The 24009-nt window shown below is 44.0% G+C and overlaps 1 protein-coding gene across 3 annotated transcripts in view; it reads right to left on the bottom strand.

The window, feature by feature from the left end:
- Positions 1-1384: 1384 nt before the first annotated feature.
- The window catches only part of LOC123516035 (facilitated trehalose transporter Tret1-like), a 38718-nt gene continuing 16093 nt past the window's right edge, over positions 1385-24009 (bottom strand). The window contains exons 2-4 of one of the 3 annotated variants that reach the window (XR_006678065.1): positions 15833-15910; positions 9540-11462; positions 1385-1399 (exon numbers count right to left, since the gene is read on the bottom strand). Coding sequence is in view for 2 of the 3 variants with exons in the window: in XM_045275043.1 (XP_045130978.1) it covers positions 10059-11462; positions 15833-15889 (1461 nt within the window). In the remaining variant the exon portion in view is untranslated. Of the gene's footprint in view, positions 1400-9367; positions 11463-15832; positions 15911-21022; positions 21528-24009 lie in introns of those variants that run through there. The other 2 variants (XM_045275043.1, XM_045275042.1) reach the window with 2 other exon arrangements.

Genomic DNA, 24009 nt, shown 5'->3' on the forward strand with positions numbered 1-24009 from the left:
TGAGTGTTTGATTACAATGATCCAGTTTCGTTCTACTTTACGGCAATACATTTGTAATATATTATTCATTCAGTGTCTAGTGAAAGATAATTTTGTTCCACTCGTTGAGAGGACAAGCAGTAATCGCAGGTCAGAGATGTAGGTCGAGGAGGAGGAGGAGGAGGAGGAGGAGGAGAAAATGATGACAGAATAGAAACAGTACATTCTTTCACCCAGCAGTGAGATCGAGTTGTAATTATTCTTGATCACGTTTAGAACATAGAGAATATGGGAATGCATATACAGGAGCGTTAAAACAACAACGACAACAACATTAAAAGAAAAATGTATATAAAACGAGCAAAACGGAGCGATGAACGAAAGTAAATATTGACCGAGAATAGCAAGAGGAAGAAGAAAGAAGGAAGAATTAACTGGTAAACACACGAAAGTTAAGACTGAAATTAACGAGAAGAGATAAACGAAACACAAAAAAAAGTCACATGAATAAATAAAAGAATGTAAAAAAGTAAAACAATCACAAGAGCAAAAGGAAGAGCCAAGGACAGAAAGTAAGAACAAGAGCGAGGAGAAAAATATCAATGAAAACAAGTCAAAGAAAAAAAAAAGGAGGAGGAGGAGGAGGAGGAGGAGGAGGAGAACATGAACAAGAACAAGAACAAGAACAAGAACAAGAAGAAGAAGAAGACGACGAAGAAGAAGAAGAAGAAGAGCAGCTGAGTGTGTTTAGTTGTTCATGACTCACGTGACTCGCGTTGCCTAAAAACAAACAGAAGCACGATAATAGCGCCTTGAATGTAGCCGTGTGTGTGTGTGTGTGTGTGTGTGTGTGTGTGTGTGTGTGTGTGTGTGTGTGTGTGTGTGTGTGTGTGTGTGTGTGTGTGTGTGTGTTTAAGATACATCCCAGTGCTTTACAAGACTCACACTTCGCCAAAGATAACAAAAAACAGCAAGGAAAAAAAATCACGTGTCCGGTGCGGTTATAAACATTAGCGTCATGTAAAGTCACATTCGTTGTTTTCTTGAGCGAATAGAAGAAAAAAAGAAAAGCACAACCAAACATGACTCATTGCTTGAAAAAAATATGAATAAAGTACTAAACAATAAGAACAAAAGAAAGCTGATTTCTAACACCACTGTAATTGAATTAAAAAAAATCAAAATTATCGAAGGAAACCGTTTTTTGTTATCTGAATAAGTAAACACCAGCAAAAAAAAAAAAAAAAAAAAAAAAGAATTCCGATCACCTCACACTAAAAGGAGATCCATTACATCAACCACAATGATAAAAAGAGACACTCAAAGAACTAAGCAAACTAACACGTAAAGAAACACACACACACACACACACACACACACACACACACACACACACACACACACACACACACACACACACCTCACAATTCTAAGCGCTCACTGTTCGACACTCTCCGTTACTAGGGACGAAGATTTGCATGAGTTGAGAGTGAGTATCGTGCATTCCATCGGGTGTTGTTGTACGTATTGGCTTTTCTGCACATGGGGGCGTTCCTGGCGTGTTTGGCCCGAGGTGGAACATCCATTTGCACCCCCTCACCTACCAGCCACGACCTCCACGCATGCACTCGAGAGGAACGCAAGATTATTGCTTATTTCTTGAGTTCCTGAGTTACTAGCCTTCACATATTTGCTTCATTAGTCATTTCTAATAGTATGAAGGAATATCTAATACTTTTGTGTATAGGTAATGTAAGATTAGTGGACAGTGAGTGGACAGTGAACCGTTTAAGAGGTGAAGATGAAGGAAGTTAGAGTGAGACTAATATAAGCTGAGTACGTGGGAAAAAAATGACGAAGGATAATGATGTTGGCAGTAATGTGGACAAGAACATTTAAAGATGGTAGTAATAAGAAAATAGATTATAATAAAGATAAAAAGTGAGGAAAAAATAGCAGAGTAAGAACAAAAATTTAAAAAGGGATAATAAAGTAAATATGAGGAAGGCGAGGAAAACAAAATGACAACAAACGTATAATAAGTGGGGAAGGAAAAAAGAGGAGAAAAACAATGATGAAGGAAGAAAAAAATATGTGATGATGAAAGCGAGGAGGAGGAGGATGCGTAGAAAAGGAGAAGGAATAAGGAGAAGAGAAAGAAAAATGGAAATGTATATGAAAAGGAAAAAACAAAATAAAATATGAAGAGGAGAAGGAAAAAAAAACCAGACGAGAACTACTGCACATGAAACAGGGAAGAGCAGAATAAAGAAGGAAGAAGAGGAGGAGGAAGAGGAGGAGGAGGAGAGAAATATATGTAAGGAGGAAGAAGAGCGAAATAGAGGACCATGATATATTGCTCCTCAAGATAGGCAGCGAGCAGGAAGAGGAGGAGGAGGAAGAGGAGAAGGAGAAGGAGGAGAAGGAGATGGGAGGATAGTTTTGCAAGGTCACCCAAGTATGAACCGTCTCTACCTCTGCAGGTCTGGTGGTCTTTGTTCTTCCTTTGAGTTCGTGTGTGTGTGTGTGTGTGTGTGTGTGTGTGTGTGTGTGTGTGTGTGTGTGTGTGTGTGTGTGTGTGTGTGTGTTGCGCCTTCCCCAGCAATGTATAACTAAGGAGAGGTGTATCAGAACTCAACTATGTTTCTACTTGTTTCGAAGCTGCATCAATCTCTCTCTCTCTCTCTCTCTCTCTCTCTCTCTCTCTCTCTCTCTCTCTCTCTCATTCAAATTCCCTCCATGTATCTCAGCTCTCGGTGCACGCCTCCCCTCACAGCGCCCTCGGTGGGAATGCAAGGAGCGCAGGGCCTGTCAAACGTCTCCACGTAGCCACTCCACCTGACACTCAGATGGACGCACTCGCAATGCAGATAAGACAAATGACTGTCTCTCACTCACTCTCTCTCTCTCTCTCTCTCTCTCTCTCTCTCTCTCTCTCTCTCTCTCTCTCTCTACCACTTCACCTCATTTATCTCCTAATATCTCACTCTCTCCTCACACATATATGTCATAAACCTCATCTTTCACCTCCCTACTTTTCTCCTTTATGTCACCCAATTCCCAACATACTTCCCTCTCCTCTCTTTTTCCTTCCCCCCCCCTCCTGCCTCCATCTCTCCGTCCAGTTCCCCCTCCCCTCTTCCCTCCGCCTCTCCGTCCCATTTCCCCCTCCCCTCCACTCCTCTCCCTCCCTCTGCACACCACTCCCAGCTAAACACCGTCCTTCATCATGACGCTTGCTATTACTCTGTTGACAGTTTGACATTTACGCAAAATGCCTCCAGATCAAAGTATAATAATTACTGTGATATATCAAAGGTATTAATTTAGTGCTTTATTTTAGATTTTCATGTTAATTGGTTTCCTGTGGTTTTATTTCTCAAAGTACGATAGTTTTTTTTTTCTGATGATTTAAGTACGATATCCCGCATAGTACGATAGTAAGTGCGTCATGTCAGAGGTAATCCTTCACTGATTTACCTTTCATTATTTTATTATGTTATCGCTTTATTTTATTGTGCTATCGCTCAAAGCACGATAATTACTACGATGGATTTGATACGATAATTCACCACGTGCATTTTGCTCTCCAATAACTGCCCTTAATACTGTTCTCGCACGTCATGTCTCCGTTTACAGCCATCCTTCGCTTCTGTTTCTCTCCTTTCCTTACACTTGGTCCCTTTCTTACTTCATCCCTCTCCTATTCACCGTCCTTTCTTTTTTTTTTTTTTACTTCTTCCCTCTCTTACCTATTCACCATGCTTCCTTTTCTTTCCTTCCTCATTCCCTCCTACCAATCTTCCCTCCCTTCCTTCCTTCTTCCTTCTCTCCTATTCTTCAATCCCCACCCCCATTTCTTCCATCTTGTCACTTCCTACTTCCTCCTACCATTCTTCCCTTCTTCCCTCACTTCCTTCTTCCTCCTTCCTTGTCTCTCCTTCTCTTCATCTATATCTTTTTCCTTCCTCCATCCTTACTTTCTTCCTTTTCTCATTTTCTTCCCTTTATCTCATTGTACCAATCTTCTCTCCCTCATTTTTGCCTCTCTTACCTTTCTCCTACTCTCTATTTCTTCCTTCCTTCACTTGCTCTCACTCTCTCACTCATCTCTCTCACTTCCTCCTACCATTCTCTCACTTCTTCCATTCTATCAATCTTCTCCTTTGCTCCCTTCCTCCCTAGCACCCCCATCCTCACATTCCCCATCACTCGCCACAGTGCCACTCTCTCACGCTGTCTCGCCCATCCACTCTTGCCCTCTGAGACAAGTGGACAAAACGTTGTGGCGCCATTGCTTTTATTAGGCGGGTGGTGAGAAGGTAGGGACCATTAGACGACCATACAGAGGGAGAGAAGAGGGGAGGGGAGGGGAGGGGAGGGGAGGAGGGAGATACAAGCTAGATATAAGAGACCTTTGTGAAATTAACTAACTTTCGGTGGTTTTATGTGTGATTGTTTTTATTTCGGTGTTTATTTTTTTTTTTTTATTGTAGAGTAAGTGATAAAGAGTTTATTAGTCTTATTTTGGCTGTCAGTGGCTGGCTGGCTCTCTCTCTCTCTCTCTCTCTCTCTCTCTCTCTCTCTCTCTCTCTCTCTCTCTCTCATCAGTGAATACCACAACACTTACTTTATTTTTCATCTTAAATTACAAAAATAAATACAATAACATCTTTTTTCCTCCACAAACTCGTACAATGCACCTACACACACACACACACACACACACACACACACACACACACACACACACACACACACACACACACACACATTGTAATTCAGGTCGTCACATTCATCAGTCCCGCAAATTACACGGCACGACTCAGGAATTAAAAAAAGTCGTGAGTTATAAGAGGAAATTGTGGGGACGGGGCGGGGGAAGTGACAGGAGGAGGAGGAGGAGGAGGAGGAGGAGGAGGAGGAGGAGGAGGAGGTTATAAGGGAGGTTTTTAAAAGTGGATGTATAAAATGTTGATGGTGTACACGTATTCATTGGAGGGTTTTAGTGTGTGTGTGTGTGTGTGTGTGTGTGTGTGTGTGTGTGTGTGTGTGTGTGTGTGTGTGTGTGTGTGTGTGTGTGTGTGTGTGTGTGTGTGTTATTTGCCGTTTTTCCTTATCTTTTCTATCCTTTGTTTTTTTCCTCTGTTTGTCCTTTGTGTTACATCCTGCTCAGTCATCGCTTTCTTTCCACTAATCTTGCTTCGTCACTCTTATATTCACTTTCTTTTAATTGCTATGTTTTTTTTCTGTCTTTTCTTTCCTTCTCTCCTTTTTTTTTTTTTTTTTTTGTCTTGATTTTTGTTTGCGTTGAAATTATCCTTCCGTTTTCTTTGTATTATTTTTTTTCTCTCTCTCTTTCTCTCCCTCTCACTTCTTTCCATTCAGTCTAAGTAAGCGTTTATTTGCCCGTACGTCTTCATTTCCCTCGTTAAGTGACTAAAAACATGGCTCTTTTTTCTCTCCCTCTCTTCCAAACATGTATTTTTTTTTCTCTCCCTCTCTTCAAAACATGGATATTTTTTTTCCTCTTCCTCTCTTCCAAACATGGCTTTTTTCCCTCTCCCTCTCTTCCAAACTTGGCTCTTTTTTTTTTCTCTTCCTCTTTTCCAAACATGGCTTTTTTCCCTCTCCCTCTCTTCCAAACTTGGCTCTTTTTTTTCTCTTCCTCTCTTCCAAACATGGCTTTTTCCTCTCCCTCTCTTCCAAACATGGTTCTTTTTTTTTCTCTCTCCCTCTCTTTTTGTTCCTCCGCTCTCTGGACGCTTGAATTCCCACCACGTTACAGTGGAAAATTATTACCAGTACAGGACCCAACCTCATCTCTCTCTCTCTCTCTCTCTCTCTCTCTCTCTCTCTCTCTCCAGACTTCATCACACAAACATACATGAAAAAAATAATAAATACACTCATAAAAAGAACCAGAGGACATCAAGATTCAGGGAGAGACGCTGAACACAAAGGTAGCGAGACTGATTATGACTTGACTTTTGTCCCATGACTGTATGCATGTAAGTACTTCCCTGAGCATCCTCTACTACTTCACGCCGCGCAAGGGGACGCCGCCCAGTAACTAACCAGAGATACGATCTGAGTAATGCCCAACTAATTGTATTTTAACGCCACATAATTCCGTTCAGGCCATACAAAAAAGATGCTGTAATGTTGCCGGGTTATTTGTGGTGGCTGAACACGGGGAATATTTTGCCTCTTATATGTTATAATGGCAAGGGTGTGTTTTATTTTTTTGGGTTATTGTCTAGAATCGGTCCTTCTCAGTAGTACATAAAAAGACTACATGTTGTGTTAATATACTCACTTTACTTCACGTTTATTGGTGATGACATGGAGGAAGGACTTGTTCTAGATATTTACCTTTTTTTTCTCTCTCTCTCTCTCTCTGTCTCCGCTCCTTGTCTCTTCTATTTGACTTGCTTCGTGAGTGTGTTGTGGGTGGTGGTGATGGTGGTGGTGTGGGGCCATCGTCTTTGTCACGACCACCGCATCTTATTCGTTTTATCATTACGACTATCATGTCTCATCTTCCTCACCATCACTATCACCATCGTCACTATCATAGTTCTCCTCTCTTTCATCATTATTATACCAGCACGCCTCATCTCTTTCACCATTACCATCACTTTTATAATATTTCATAGCTCACACCCTCGCCATCACCAATATGCCTCATTTTCACCACTACCACCACCACCATCATTATTAATACCACCCCTAATTTCCTCCACCACTATTACCCTCTATTATTACCACCCAACACGCCTCATTTCATTCATCATCACCACAACGCATCATCTCTTCCACCACCACCACCACCACCACCACTAACACGACACAGTAAACAACCACTCAGCCTTCCCACAGCATCACGCGGCAGTCCTGGGAATGTTATTGTACTGACACTTCACGTTATCTCTGAGTACTTAAGGATGAAGCAAAGAGTAAAACACTCCTAAGTGGTTAAAATAATTAATCGACTTCTGACTACAACTGCGCATATACGCATTCTCTCTGTCACCGATCTAGTGAGAGAAGCCTTAAAAAGTAACACAGAAAGGAGAAATTCACTTACCCTAATGCACCAATGCACTTTGTGCAGCAGAAATATCCTTGGGGATCGTTGAGAGAGCCATCCTTGCCACCAAACCATTTCAAAACTGTGTTTACGTCAGGCACCGACGCTCCAACGGGATCACATTCACCGTGTTTCAAAGGTTGAAATATGGTGAATTTCAAATCAATTATGCGCTACATATAGACAGTTATCGTCTTCTACATGTAGCGTTTAATTAAATTATCGCCTGCCACATGTAGCGCTTACTTGATTTCAGATACTAAAAGACGACACAAAAGTTGTCTTTATTGCCAATTTATAACTTCTTAAATATTTCTTTCGTTTTTATATGCTGGGGGAGGAGAAGCAGCGGGTAAGATAGAAAGTCAACCTTTGAAATATGGTGAATGTGATCCCGTACGAGCGTCGGTGCCTGACGTAAACACAGTTTTGAAATGGTTTGGTGGCAAGGATGGCTCTCTCAACGATCCCCAAGGATATCTCTACTGCACAAGTGCATTGGAGCACTAAGGTGAGTGGATTTCTCCTTTCTGCTTCACTCTGTAAGGTTTCCCTCACTAGATCGGTGACAGAGAATACCGAAAATGTTTAATTTTTTTCTCATGACTTCCGTGGCACTGAGTTCATTCATCACGTCTTATCTGGGTAAATAATTTCTGACCAAGCGATGCCAGGAGGCCATTTTGGTTGTGGGAATGTCTGCCATAAGCTGCAGATAATATAGATCTAGTTTAAGCGTCCCGCATGGATTTATGACAGACGAGAGCATTTTATGACAAAAATACCTCACTTTGTTCTGGCAATGACATGTTTCGTAGCTAAGACTAGGTAGAACCGCTTCGTGGATATGACCTTGGTACTTTCTAACGCACGATACAATAATTGCTGTTTCGTAAGAGCACCAGTAGACGCAATGTAGTGCTCTGCGAACACAACACCCTCTTAACGTGATACACCATACGAGGGCCCAGTATGTCCCCCCACCACTCCCACACCCACGCGGCCAACACATGGTGGAATGAAGTGTTTGTATGGCATAAAGAAACATGATATAAGGTAAAGATAATAAAAAAGCAACAGAGGCAGTATTCTTACACGCTCTGGCCTCTCATAAGAACTATTAGTCACATAATTACTCGTGCTCTCATGAGTGTCGAATCAACCTTTACCAACGTTCAGTCTTCTGCGTCTTCCTCAGTCACACGCACTACACGCAGGTCTTCTTTCACATCCACTTACGTAAATCCTCTATTTCCCCTGCAGAGTACATCCATCTCCAGCCACGCCGAAAGCACACCTCGCTCATCAAACCTTACCTTCAAAACTGAGAAACAGCCATTACACCTCTGATCTACACGTTCCCGATATACCAGAGGCACAATAAGATGCCGAATTGCTTACAGATAGACAATGGACACTTACCATCCAATCAGACAGCCAGACAGACGCCACAGACTATTCGCACACGTTGACTGCCTTGTGTGTGTGTGCTTCCCTCTCCACCTTCAGCAGATTTTTTTTGGGTCCACCTCTACTCACAGCAATCACTCCATACCAATGTTGTCACTGTATGGTTGTCACTTGTCACTATACGCGGAAAGCACTGGACGGTGGCTGATGCGGGGAGAGTAATTAACCACGAGGAAAGATACTGTACTGCGCATGACAGAACCAGCCGACACTCGAGACAGACCTTTACTCTCCCTCCCTCCACTCTCTCTCTCTCTCTCTCTCTCTCTCAAATTATATAATAGTGAGAGGACGGAAAGAAAAGAAACGTATCAAAGGCAATAAGGAAAAGGGATGGTAATGAAAACGAGGAAAACGAACACTAATATTAAATAATGATAAAAAAAAACCCGGACAAAAATTAATGAACAATAATAAAGTCAAGATAGCGAAAATGAGATAGAGGAAGACAAAAACAAAAACAACTGACAGTAAATGAATAAGAACTACTCAAAGAAAGTGAATAATAGATGGAGTGATGGCATCAAATTTCAACTTCCTATACCATCCCCTTGCCAAAACCAGTTCAGAATATTTCCTCATAGTGTATAGCTCAGTGTCCGCTCCGCTCGGTCTCTCCCCGCATGACACCGCAGACCACGAGGTGCCAACTAGCACTCGTGGCTGACCAAGACTGACTGCTGTGCGTTCCCATGGGTACGAGGCCTCAGTTTCATAATATTTGAGGCTTCGGAGCTTTGAACTCATTTGGTGTAATTCATGCTGGTGATTTTCTGCTCTCTCTCTCTCTCTCTCTCTCTCTCTCAGGAAAGACAAACGCAGGTATCAAACTTTGTACATCGGTCTTATTTTTTGTTCAAGCATCATTACAAAGACTTTAAAGAAATATAGTAGAAAAGCGGTTCATCTTTGTACAGACTAGCAATACTGTCTAATAAATTAACACAATCTTATCATTGCTTTGGTAAATATATACATTATTTACATACATAATGACACACACACACACACACACACACACACACACACACACACACACACACACAGCTATACATTACAAATAATTGTCTTACACCCGTCAAAAAACGGGTTGCTTTTAAGAAAATAAAAAATCATTCTTCATCATTTCACGGATAAAGGAACAAAATGAGTATACTAAATTGTCTACACAAACATAGACGTACACATAATCACAAACTCTCTCCTACTCATGTATACCAAAACTGTACACATCTCTATGCATACACTGCACGTATACGCACACACGCAGGACAGGTTGGGGCAGCGGGGCGTGGGAGGCGCTGGGCAGGTAGATGATTAGTGGTTCTGCGACACCATCGTTATCATTCGTCTTTGTACCACAGCACAACTCAGGCTCTCCACCTACCCAAACCCACGCCCCCATGCCCTCTACGAAGGACACTTTGTGATGCACCCTAGCAGGGCCACTCAGGGCCTGCTTGGGACCTGAAATGCAAAGGCACATTCCGCCTGAACACACACACGATAGATAGACCTAAGGTATCAACTTGTTCTCCCTTTCCTGTTCGCTATACATCGGAGAGTACTTCTCCTGAGTCTGATAGTTTGTCTCCATCTCCTGAAGACCGCGCCCTTTAGTCTCCGGTACTAAGGACACTGTGAATACCAGACCGATAATGGAGATCCCCGCGTATAGCCAGAAGGCCCCGTACAGTCCTAGCAGCAACTGGAAGTCGACGAAAGTCTTCACGCTGGCAAAGGAACACGCGTAACTCACGGAATTTGCAATGGCGCCAAGTCCGCGGTGCTTCAACGGGAACAGCTCGCCGATGTAAATCCAGGAGATGGGCGAGATACCCAAAGCAAAGGCCACCTGGAAGATGAGCGCGCAGGTGAGAGGGATCCAGTCCATGCGGGCGCCAGCGTCCACTCCATTGTCGCTTCCTGTCACGTACAGGAAGGTTCCGAAGCCCGCCAGTGCCGTGGACATGAGGAGGTTTGAGACGATCAGCAGGGGCAGGCGACCTACAGTGTCGATCAGCACGGAAGACACCATACCGGCGAGGATCTGCAGCAGACCCACCACCACGGCGGCGCTGTAGGGGTTGATGCCCACGAAGGCCTCGCTCAGGATCGGCACTGCGTAGAAGTTGAAGGCGTTGGCGCCGCTGAACTTCTGGAACACCATGAGGCCACAGGTGATGAGGACAGGCTTGACCAGGTCACGGCGCCACTCCCTGTAGCATGTGACCTCAGAGTCCTTACGCATGACCTCTATGTTGGCCTTCATGGTGTCCAGCTCCTGGGTCACGTCCAGGCCTCCTCGCAGCCACGTCAGCGAGGTGGCGGCGTCATCCTCACGGCCGCGATACAACAGGTAGCTCGGCGTCTCGGGGATGAGCATGAGTGCCAGGAAGAGCAGTGCCGGGGCGATGGACGCCACCATGGCCAGCTGGCGCCAGTCGAGGTACACACCCAACAGGAAGGACATCAGCATCCCCACGTTGGTAGTCAGTTTAGCCACTGAGCAGAGGCATCCGCGGATCTCCGGATGGGCGATCTCGCTGATGTACACAGGCGTGACCAGAGACACGATCGCCGAGCAGATGCCACACATGAAGGAGGAGGCGTACACCATGTACACGCTGGAAGCGAATACCGTCAGAAGCCACGACAGAGCGAAGGGGAGGGCCACCATCGCTAGGACACTTTTCCTGCCAAGTCGCATCGCCAGGCCACTGGGAATGCCGCCGAAGAAGGCGCCGAGTAGAGACAGTGACGCGATCCAGGATCCTTGCTCCGGGGTGATGGTGAAGTAGTAAGACTGCGTGCTGTTGGTGGGGGCGGGCAGCTGCATGGAGGCGAGGGCAGGGGAAGAGTAGCCTTTTCCCAGACCCGTCGCCAGTGGTCCCAGGGCCACGATCAGCGTCGCCACAACCTGCCAAAGATAAAGAATAAAGGGCATGAATTCTGGTGAACATCTTAGCATTAACACTGTATCTATCTGAGTCTATCATACAGCAGTGTCCGCATCAGGACGCACACCAGTACTGAGGGATACCGGGGCCAAAGGAAGGAAGACTGGGAGGAGAGGCACTGGCCCGCCTACTGCCGTGCCACATGCCCCGGCTCGCCTTGACGCTACCCAGTCCTCGCTTGGAGGCTACTTGAGCATAGCCAGTAAATGACCGCAGATAGTTAGTGCGACAAGAATGTGGTGTAAAATTATTGCAGCTTAACATTCACAACACAGTGTTCATCACACGGACGTGCCCCATGTGACTGTCCCGCGCGTTCCCTACTCTAGGCATGCAGCGAGCGCCACCTGCGCCACAAAAGGACACAGTCAAGGATAGAAAACAACACGCCACTCCTCCTGAGGGCGTCTGGGTTATGCTCCAGTGCCGGCGCTTGAATAATAAAGACCACCTCGACTCCCCTTACTCCACACGGCCCTGCCCTCCGTGTGTGACGCCTGCCTCTCGTCACGCCACACAGCGCCTCGTGCAATAGAAGCTGAATGCCCTGCTTCTTTTTGCTTTACTTTATTATATACATATTAGTAGCACTGTGACGGCCGCTGAATCCTGACGCACCTGTTGTTTCCCTCACCAGCTGCTCTGCCTCAGTACTCCTGGCTTTCCTCCAGGCCACGTGACTACTATAGTCCCAAGCCGCCAGCCTACCCGCTCATCCACCTGTTTGTCTAGTTTACTTATTATTTTTAGTAGATTCGCCTCTCCATTTCTCCATTTATGTCACAACAGACTTTATTCCTTAATTTATGCAAACTAACTTTCACTCTATACACTTTTCTTTCATATGTACACTCACTTTTACCCGAATTCAAATCTCACGGACAAACTCTGACAAAAGTCAATTAAAACAGGAAAATAAGAAAGATTACTATATGAGACAATCATAACTCAGCCACACAACAATAAGAAAATAAACAAATGAAATAAATAGAGAAACCAAAAGTAGACGCGCCTTAACACAAAACCACCAAATTAATTAAAATTCACACGGGACAACCTGAGCCGCGCCTAGAATGACGGGCTGACTGGTTGGCTGACTGACTGACTGGCGCTCTTAAGTTACTGTACGTGCACAAGTTTCCCACACGACTGGTCTTCTGCTTCGTCCCACCGTCTGCACGCGCCCCTCACTAAGTCGCTCGGCGGGACCCTGAGAACCTGACCCTGGGATTGACATCTCTCGGGGCTGAGACATTATCCCGTTTAGTAACACATCTCCCATCTCCCAAACTTCGTAAAATCATGAGTCGTTGGTTAAGATATAGTGGATAAAAATATACTGTTGTTTTCGTAAAGTAGATGCTATGGTCTTTATTCTTGTTATTGTTATTATTACTTTTATTGTTTCTAATATTATTATTATTATTATTTTGTTATTACTATCATTATCATTATCATCATCATCATTGCTGATATTTTCTTTCATGTGGCGAACCTCATGGCAAAATTTTCACACTTTGTTAATGAAGACGACGAAATGTAACAGTGGATCCATAGCTTACATACGTAGTACATAATCTACAAAGACCATTTCAAAAACGCAATTACAAAATAAACAAACGAATAAATAAACGATATAAAAAACATACGATTAAAATTAAACATCCTAAACATGACAGATCTTTATAACAGCATTCATAAATAAATAATTAAAAAACTGAAGCCATGGCATCGAGAGAGTTAACGACCATCAGGAATGTAAATGAATATTGTGGGAGCGCGGGATGGTGTTTGGACATCATTACCTCCCTCTTATGGTCTCGTGCTGGGGAGTGACCGCACAAAGCCGCGTTGTGGTGCCCGGCGTCACTAGGAGTTGGAATGCTTTGCCTCCATTATTTTCTACCTTCATCTGTTTGCTTAGTATTGCTGTGCCGGGATTGTGTTGCGTGTTATTGTTGCTGTTGTCTCTTGGTCTATCTTGTCGACATGTTTAGAATGCTCTGCTTCCATTATTTCCTCCCTTCATCGGTTTGCCTAGTATTATTGTGCCGGGCTTGTGTTGCGTGTTATTGCTGCTATTGCCTCTTGGTCTATCTTTTCGTCGTATCTAGTGTTTCCATTAGTGTTAACAGAGAAAGAATGGAGAAATAGTGGAGTTTGTCGCTGTCTTGATCTAATTTGCTCATATATTGAATTTACCAATGTTTATATATATAGAAGGAATGACAAAATATTGAGGCTTTATCATTATATATTCATCTATCTTACCTTCAAACTTAGTACAAATCTATTAGTATTCATGTAAAGAGAATGATAAAGTATTGATGGCTTATCGCTGTTACGAAGGAAGAATAAGATGAGGGAGGTGTAAGTCAAGGAACGCAGGTAAACTATTCTAGATTGTATGGTAAGAGTCTTAGGAGTTTACGTGAGGAAGCTGAAGAGTGGTGGGTAGATGGCGGGTGGCCCTGCATTGCCGGCACGTGAGGCAGCGTAGAGTCACACCTGAGTGCTGGCGGGGTATGTGCAGGGAGGGTTCGGTGCTGCGGAGCGTGATTAGTGAAGGGACAAGAACACATGACATAACCGCCTGATATTCCACCCCACTGCTCTCCTCCTGTCACTGCTCTCACCCCGTGTTGCAAGTTGGAATTAAAATGTATAATGCCAGTGTTTTTTTTTTTTTTTTTTGTTTTTTTTTGTCAGTTTTAATAGCTCAGTACTTTTCTTTTTGTTAGTTTTTAATCGCCTGAAAGTTACAATTACAACTTAAGCATCAGTCATTTAGTCTTTTATTTCCTTCTTTTTTTCTTGGAAGTATTACAAACAAGTTACATTACTACTCCAAAAAATATTTCCCGTTATTTAAGGCAATGGAAAAAGGAAAACGTACGCATTTTCTGCCGTGAACAATGACTAATGCTTGCTTGCTCTCTCTCTCTCTCTCTCTCTCTCTCTCTCTCTCTCTCTCTCTCTCTCTCTCCACCGCTAATCTGATTATTAAGCAACACCTCCAAACCTTGATTCCGGCGCCTCCCACAGCCCGGTTATGTCAGGTTAGTGCCCCCTGGTGAGCGGGAGACGTGTTGGTAAGGAGAGCAGCAGTCACGGTGGATTAACTCTCACCCCCTACTCCCTCCCCCTCCCCTTCAACCCCAGGCCTCTCTGAATCAGAACATAAATGTGACTTTGCATTGCTCCTAGGCAAGTATTCAGAAACGCTTTGCTCTCTCACCACGACTATTTTTAAAGCCCACAAAGATGATTAGCCGGGTTATCGTGAGTGTTTCTCCTGTTAACCCCTTCGGTACAATGACGCGTTTACATATTCTTTCTGCTTACTATTTGTCGATTTCATATAGCTTTAACTTATGTGGGGATTAAAATAGTGAAGACTCTAGCCATTAATCTTCTAACCTTCATAGACCTTTTCTAATGTAAATAAAATCGTCTAAATCGTAACCAAAAATTCTTAGTAGAAATACGTCCAAGTACTGAAGGGATTAATAACTTACTCTTGTTGATCTGTAAATAGACCATAAAAACACCCTGAACCCTAAATAACATCAACCATACTCTCTTGAATGTCTATAAGGTGTGGCGCAGATGTCCTTCAAAATATGGTGCTTGATTTCATACTCCCAATCGTTTTATTCTCCCATTACAATTATTTTCAAAGGTCAAGGATATGATTAGTCCGGTTCTGATGAATAATTTTCGCGTTAAAATGAAATCGAACCCTTTGGAAACTATCACTAGAATCTAAATATGCAGCTTGAAATTCCCAGCAACTCCCTGATCCCATCCACTGCAGCCTGTCAAATGTAAAAGATAACAGAACGAAGAGTTTAGGAACGCTTATACACTCCTTGCTCCTCCCAGCGTGAATGCATGACTCACATTATGATTGCTCCCCTACATGAACCAAACGTCATGTAAGGCGTGAATTGTGCCCTCTGAGTAGTGACCTTTGCTCCTTCCTGCACCTCCCACCACCACCACCACCACCACTGCCGCCGCGCCTCCGCCTTTGCCACCTCCGTTATCACTCTCCTGGTACGCCTGATCTTGTGTCCTTTCATGGTTATCTACTCCCATCTAGATCTCCAGATTATGTACCTCTCTTGATATGCTAGCCAGAGATCATTATTATTAGCATTGATGTATATTTCGACGTCCGCCCCCCCTCACACACACACACACCACTTCTCTTCCACAAACTTCACATCACTAAGCCACACACACACACACACACACACACACACACGGGCCTGCCATCCTTCCATCCATTCTTCTTTCCTTCCTTCCTTCCTTATCCGCTCCTTACCTGGGTCAGCCGCTGCGGTCTGTTGCTGTAGATAAGGCTCAGCGTGGAGCTCGCCATCGCTGGGGTTGGAGGTTCACTCTGCAAGCGTGAGAGAAACACATGAGTCACTAGTCAGTACAAAACATAGGTAAGGGTTTAATAGGTGTCTGAATATATACTGCCCTTATTTTGTAATATTCTTGTAACTTTATCCTCGTCGCTTTTTTCGTCTTTTTTTAGATGATTATATGTTTCCTTATTTTCCCGTCACATTACTCGAGTCCACGTTGTGTTTACAGTACATAGCTACATTTACGCGTTTATGGCAGACGATCACCGTAAAATAGTATTCAGACACGAGAAAATTAGTTAGGTTATGTAAGATTTGTCCCTCGACCTTCTCTCCTTCTCTCCCTCTCTCTCTCCTTTTCTCCCTCTCTCCACTATTTATCCTCGTGTCATTTTTTCCTTCTACCTTATTTCCTTGTATGCTTCTCCGACACCATTCATTCTCACTTAATTTTTCCCTTTCTTTCCCTCACTTTTAGTGTGTGTGTGTGTGTGTGTGTGTGTGTGTGTGTGTGTGTGTGTGTACATCTCCCGTCACACACTCAGCAAGAAATGAGACCCAAACAAGACCCAAGCATCGCCAGCCAGTGTCAGTGTCCTTATGGAGCGTCACACCACTCGTCACCTCATCACCCACACTTCCTCCACTCACACAGGCGCTGAATGAGGCTGAATGGCTCAATCCCAGAGGTGCAATGGCCCGTGGGATCCCAGTGGTGGCAGAACGAAGCTATCATCACTGTACACTGGGAAGCAAGCTCTTTAGTACTGGGACACATTTTTACAGCGAGTTTTAGGCATGATTAGACGATTTCGCTTACATTAGGAAGGGTCTATGGAGGACAGAAGATTGAAGGCCAGACTCTTCACTATTTCAATCCCTACATATGTTTCTTAAGTTGTATAAAATCACCAAATAGTAAAGCACAGTAACTAGGGAAACGTGTCATGGTACTGAAGAGGTTTAACAAGATAAGTACTATTCTAAGAAAGTCGCTAAATACATTGTAAGTTTGAAGTGTTGTAGGTTATTGGACTTGTAAACCAAACTATAGTAGAAAATAAGCATCATACTTTTCTCGTTATTTGGTCTGCGTATATCTGTCTCTAATTCTTGTTATTCTTCACTCGTTTTCTTTTCCTCATCGACACTGGTGGGGAGTGATTGCGGTGATTGTTTTTCTCTCAGTATCTCACATTTTTCCATATTATATCCACTAAATCCACGTGTTCTTCTCTTGTTATTCTTCATTCATCCATATCTTTTTCAATTAGCAATGGTAAAGAATGCTCTCTCTCTCTCTCTCTCTCTCTCTCTCTCTCTCTCTCTCTCTCTCTCTCTCTCTCTCTCTCTCTCTCTCTCTCTCCAGTAGGATGCGTGAGGACTTGCAAGGACTTGTACTAAATGCTAATGAAGGGTCGAGTGGCGTGTTGCTGGGGTCTGGCGGTCTTCCCCAGTGTCACTCCCCATTTCACCCCTGCCCCTTGTACTCCCCGCTGTGCCAACCAGGCGGCTCTACTGGCACCTTCCCTTAATGGCCTAGGCAAGGAGTGCCACACTGCTCGCCCCTGTGTTTATTTACAAGTCTGTTCTTTCGCTTTCTCCATTCATCTCAGGTAAAAAATGAAGGATTGGTTTCTCTAAATTCCATCTCCCATTTTTTTTTCTTTCTCCTTTTGTTCTTCCTTCATCTCCATTTGTCCCTCCATTAGTCTCTTTTTTCTTGTTTTTTTTTTCGTTTGCATGTTTACGTTCATGTCTTATTTTCTTCTTTAATTCTTCGTTGTTGTCTTATCTTATTCGTATCCATATTTCAGTTTACTTCGTTTCTATTCTTATGTTCCCCCACATTTTTTTTCTTTTTTTCTTTTCGTCACTTCTTTTGTTCCGATTCGATTTCCTTTTCAGTTTATCATGTATATTAATCACCTTTCGTTTCCCGTCTATAGTTTCTCTTATTCTCTTTCACTTTTATCTTCCCTTTTCTCCTTCAGATCAAACAAGTCAATTTTTCCCTCTTCTCTCATCACCATCTTATTCACTCTCTACTTTACAATCCCCGTGAAGCCAAACACACGAACACTTCTCCATCAACACCCTTATCTCCCTTGTTTGCCTCACTCCCATAGCGTCTCGTCTCCCTTCCCTCCTTAGCCTCTCTTCCCGCCTCGCCCACCTCAATTATGCTTCCCACCGCCACCCCAGTCGTTCCTAAATAGCGGACGGGCGGCTTAACTTGATGCAAGGCGCCAAAAAACAGAAGATGCATTGGTGACGGGGGATACAAAAACTGGCGGGAAAATTAGTACTTGGTGATGCCGGAAGAGGTAATGTTAATGAAGACTAGTCTGGAAACAACGCCCCTTCTGATAGAGAGAGGGAGAGGGACCGGGAGAGAGGAAAGGGGAAAGGGAGGGAGTACGGAGGGAGATGAGGAAAGGAGGGAAGGGAAGGAGAGGGAAGGGATGGTTGGTGAGAAAGGGAGAAAAGAAAAGGTAATAAGAGAGAGAGAGAGAGAGAGAGAGAGAGAGAGAGAGAGAGAGAGAGAGAGAGAGAGAGAGAGAGAGAGAGAGAGATTAACTTGACTTATGAAACACGATCCGACACCAAAAGCCTTACTCTACGAATTAAGTCGCTAATTTTTGTTAAAGCAGTTGTTACCGCGACTCGTCTTGCCCCTCACACACACACACACACACACACACACACACACACACACACACACACACACACACACACACACACACACACACACAGCAACAAAACACCACCAAGAAAAACACTCCCATTAACTTCCTTGGCAACTACTCTGGCTGGCTTTTCCCGAAACTACCCTACCAATGTACTCCACCTCTAGTTCGAATCCCTGGCTGTAGATAGACACAGACATAAATAGATAGGTAAATAGACAAATTTGAGTATTACCTTCTCCTTCCTTCAGATATTCAATAAAGTTTACGTCTGTGGCAATTAACATAAAGGGAACAAGTATATAAGAGAGGAAAGGAGGAGATGAAGGAGAGTGGGAAGGTTGGGAACGTGTGTTTGGCAGGAAGGCGGGTGAGGACTGAGGAGGAGTCACTAGTCAAGAATAAGAAACTACACTTCACTTCCCACTGTGCTTGGCGTTTCTTTCCCTCAATCCTAAGTATTCTGAGCTCTTTTGAAACTACACGCAGCTTTGTTTGGTAATGAGACTTGTCCACAGATCGGGTAGAACTTGACGACCAAAGAAATATTGAAAGCAAGGATGAGTGAATGTCAACGACACTTGATTTCTATTCATTATTTTACATTTCTGCGTCAGGGGAACTTATGAAATGTTAAAGTATCAAATTCAGCAATAGTGAAAGGGATATGTTACTCGATTCACATTCATTATACACTTCCCTAGTTACGGTGGAGGGAAGGAAGAGAGGGGAAATATTAAAAAAGATCATAATTATACATTTCTTGAGTCAAAGGGGAAGGAAGGAGGGAGGGAGAGGAATAATAAAAGAGTGCATCTCGCCCCAGTGCCAAGACTCAAGACTCAGACCCAGGTAGCTGCCGTGTGAGCCTTGCGACGTATTTTTTTGCCGCTAACATTATCCCTTTTCTCTCTCTCTCTCTCTCTCTCTCTCTCTCTCTCTCTCTCTCTCTCTCTCTCTCTCTCTCTCTCTCATGCATCATCGTTTTCCTATCCTCCTTCTCTTCCTTTATTTTCCCTCCTCCTCCTTCTCCTTCTCTACATATATTCAGTTTTATAAATACATTCAAACGAAAACATATATTCCTCAGTCACCTTCGTCAGATAATGCTCCGTCACTCGCGCGCGCACGCACACACACACACACACACACACACACACACACACACACACACACACACACACACACACACACACACACACACACGATGGCAATAAACAATATCTAAAAATACATATCCTTTTGTTTCTTATTTTCTGAGTTTAATCTCTAAACTTTCTAGAACTTTTAACTCTTGTCTCTGTCCCTCTCCCTTTCCCTTTCTCTCTCCCTCTCTCCCCACCCTCCTCTCTCTCTCTCTCTCTCTCTCTCTCTCTCTCTCTCTCTCTCTCTCTCTCTCTCTCTCTCTCTCTCTCTCTCTCTCTGCAAGTGAGTGAGTAGGTGGGTCAGTCAGCGTGGCCGTGGTCTTCTCGCATTGCTTCGACCAACAAGTTTGACGAAAAGTAAACTGATTAGTCAGAAAGGCGACACTGGTGGGAGTGGAGACAGTAACTCACCACCCAGGCAGCGTCTTGGGGGATCCACTTCTTCTTGCTCTATTTTAACTGTTTCCGGGTCTTCATGGCTGCTGACAAGGAGGTGAGGGCCGTGTGAGGGTCTACAAATACTCTACATACTGGTTAGTGCGTTCTTGATGTACTGTTTTGTCTTTCCCTGACGTCTCTTTACTTTGTGCTTTGTTGGTATACTGTTCGTCTTCCTGTTGCTTTAAATCGTGACTCTGATAAGGTGAGAATGGGTGTCTTATACAGTCTTCGCGCGCTTTTGTATTTTTTTTTTTTTTTTTTTTGGGGTGGTCTTCCTTGTTGTCTCATTACCCTGGCAAGTAGGTGAGGGCCATCCCTGCGTCTTCGTACTGGTTAAAGCTTTCTTGATCTATGGTGTTGTCTTGTTTGACGGCTCATTACCCTGACAGTTACTATACATAGCGTCGTATTTTTAAACATTGTAGCATCCCGTTTCGACTATAGGGCAAGATGTCAGAACCCTCCGATGTGTTTCTGTACGGTTTAGTGATAGTTTAACGTGTGTTATATATCGATCGGAAAACAAATACCCCTTGAGAAACTGATTACTCATATACAAGGTCTCTGAAAATAGTTCTTAGGGGAAAAATATTTCAAATGTTGCTCATGAAAATTGTCAGGGGATTTCCAAGGATCCCTCTACGATTCTAGTGACAGTTTGATAAAAAAAAAAAAAAAATCACGAAAAACCGACAAATCGCTTGTAAGGCCATGGATATAGCTCTTCTGAGGAAAATGTCTGCTAATGGGCGGTAAAAGCGAAGCACTCAAGCATCCAGAAGCAGCCCTGATAACCCCGCCGCCCGCTGCTCACCAGATGCCGCCAGCCCGCCCCTCCCGCGTCCAAGAAACAAACAAACTCCACCTGAGTGTCCTTGTGGGCGAGTGGGGAGCGTTGGCTGGCCTTGTGTCTCCCTGGCACCTCCGCCAAGTGTCTGCCGTGACCTGCTGCACCAGTCCATCACGCACCACAGCCACACCACCGTCACCACCGCCACCTGCATCTCCGCCGCCAATACCATCAGGAACAGTCACCGTCACAGTACCACCTGTTTCACCGCCACAGCCATCTGCATCACCGCCGCCACCACCATCAGGAACAGTCACCGCTACAGCACTACCTCACTGCCACAGCCACCTACATCACCGCCGCCTCCACCGTCACAGCACCACCTGTATCACCTCCACAGCCACCGTCACAACACCAACACACTACCACCATCACATTCACTGTCATCCTTGTGTTATTATATCACCAACATCATCTCCACCTACACCCCTCACCGAATCACTATCGCTGCACCACCTCCAGCATCACCACGCCTGAGCACTGTCACTACATCTGTCACCATTACCAACACCTGCATCACCAGTCTGGAGCACCTTCTTTCACTATCACAAGCACCACCGCGCCGGAACCATCATCATCTGCATCACGCATTTAGCTTCGCACTCCTGCACCACCACCACCACCACACCATCATCACCTGCCTCACCAATAACTAACACTATTAAACATATTTTCCCGCGCCTCCCCCGGCCCACTTCATCACCAGCATCCATCACGCTAATGGAGGAGGCGATGAGTGTAGGAGGGGTAGGGTGAGGGTGGGAAAGCTCAAGGCACACGCAATGCTATAAATGAACGCGTGTCACGGTTCTGGAGGACGAAACGGGGCGGAATTAGTCACGCATCCATGTCACGGCTTCCCTTGTGGGTCTCCGTCAGTAAAGTGCACACAAACGCAGGTCCGCACATGGAAGACGTAGACACGGATACTTTCCCAGTCACTGCTGAGGGAATGAGTCAAGTTTACTTGTCTCTGCCTCCTTTCGTCAGTACCACACGCACGAACACACACACACACACACACACACACACACACACACACACACACACACACACACACACACACACACACGACCACAGGATGCCTTCAAAACTTTTACACCATGAAATCAATATACCGTAATACAAAGAAAATATATCATAAAACTAGTACTCACGATATACTTACTGTAGTCCACACGCAAAACATCACGTGATCACTATTTTTCCTTGAATCACTTGCTGACTATATATATTTATGAAAAAACACGCACACAACTTCCACAACTTCTTTAACACAACTCCACCAACCGTGACGTCTACTAGCAAATTACTACACCGACATATGCACACCTGAACACATTTACGGCCTCGCAGGTGTGTGGTGGGCTGAGCTGAGAGGGTGGGGATAAGGAGGGTGGGAGGATTACAGGGGGCAGTGACAACACCCCCTCACACCTGCAGCGTCTTCACGGAGGGATTAGCAGGAAGCTCAGGTGTAGGAATTAGGGTCATGGTAGCTTGTGTTTGGGGCTCAAGGGCACGAAACCTTCACAGTCACACTTCGCCCTACTTTATTTACGAGAGACACCTCCAGAGCCATATACTTCCCTACGCTCTTCAAACTTCCCAAACACTGCCTGCCTGCCTGCCTGCCTCCCACTCACCGCTCCCCAAACACTGCCTGCCTCGTCCTCACCACTATAATGTTTTCTTATCCCTCCTGTAACCTATTTATACTATGTTTCTACAACGACTCCTTACCATCACCACTACTCGCTATCCTTCTACATTGTTCACATTAACCTCCTCCCAAACAATACCTTTCTCACCTTCAACACTACTATTTTCTTATCCCTGCCCATCTACACTACTCCTCTTAACACTAATAACCTCTTCAATACCGGGGCACATTTTTTTTTTTCTTGAGGCTTGTGTACGGTTAGACCATTTTATTGACATTAGGAAAGGTCTATGGAGATGGAAGATTAATGGCCACAGTCTTCACTATTCTAATCCCTCGCATAAGTTTATGAAGCTTTATAAAATCATCAAATAGTAAGCACAATGAATATGGAAACGTGTCATGGTTACTCAAAGGGTTACATCTATCATAATCACTGTCCTTCTCAGTTCACCTCCATTGTACATATCATTATAGACCACAGTATCTATATATAATTACCTAATGTTTAATGGTACATAAATCTTCTCATAATCACCCTACAATTCTTTTCGACATGTGAACTGCAATATATCAGCTATGTAACTTACGCAGAAGACAGAATGAATTTCTTATTTTATCACACTACTACAAGAGAACACTTCATAAACTTAATCTCTAATTGCAACATAAATTTTCCCATACACACCTACAACTGTTTTAAATGAGTACTCAATCTTTTAATTTGCTTTGTGGCCGAAGAAATAATAAAAATAGCGTCCCATTCTCTCACAACACTGCAGTAAAACACTTGATCTTTCACCGCTACGAATAGATTTTCCGTTACACCCCTACATCGTTTGAAGTCGCAAATATACCACAGTGAAGTAATTTTGTAGCAAAGGACAAAAATAACCTCCCTATCCTTCCTTATTTCTGTATCCCTGTAAACCATTTCCTTCACGAAGCTCTCAATGCTAGCAACAGAGACAAACATGGCAGTGAAGGCGCTAAACAGTTGCTCTTCCCCTTCAGCGCCTTTGCCAGACGCTCTTTATCATCCCTCCATTAACACTGACTGCTATGACTCCGCAAGCTTGATAGAGCCGTCTGGTGCAGCAAGTACAGAGCGTTTCGAAACACACCACTGGCAGGGAAATGAGTGATCAGGAATTTCAAACCTTTTAGTGGCGAGTTACAAGACACTACGTTTGGAATAATGATTGCTTTACTCTTTTTGTACTAGCATATTCAAGAAGACCTTTTAATTATTTGTTTTTCTGCCTTTTTATAGCCCATACCTAATGTTCCTCTTGTATATAGAAAAAAAAAAAAGATCGTATATCTCTCATCCATCTCC

The sequence above is a fragment of the Portunus trituberculatus genome, chromosome 40, assembly GCF_017591435.1.
Source record: "Portunus trituberculatus isolate SZX2019 chromosome 40, ASM1759143v1, whole genome shotgun sequence".
Taxonomy (NCBI): Eukaryota; Metazoa; Arthropoda; class Malacostraca; order Decapoda; family Portunidae; genus Portunus; species Portunus trituberculatus.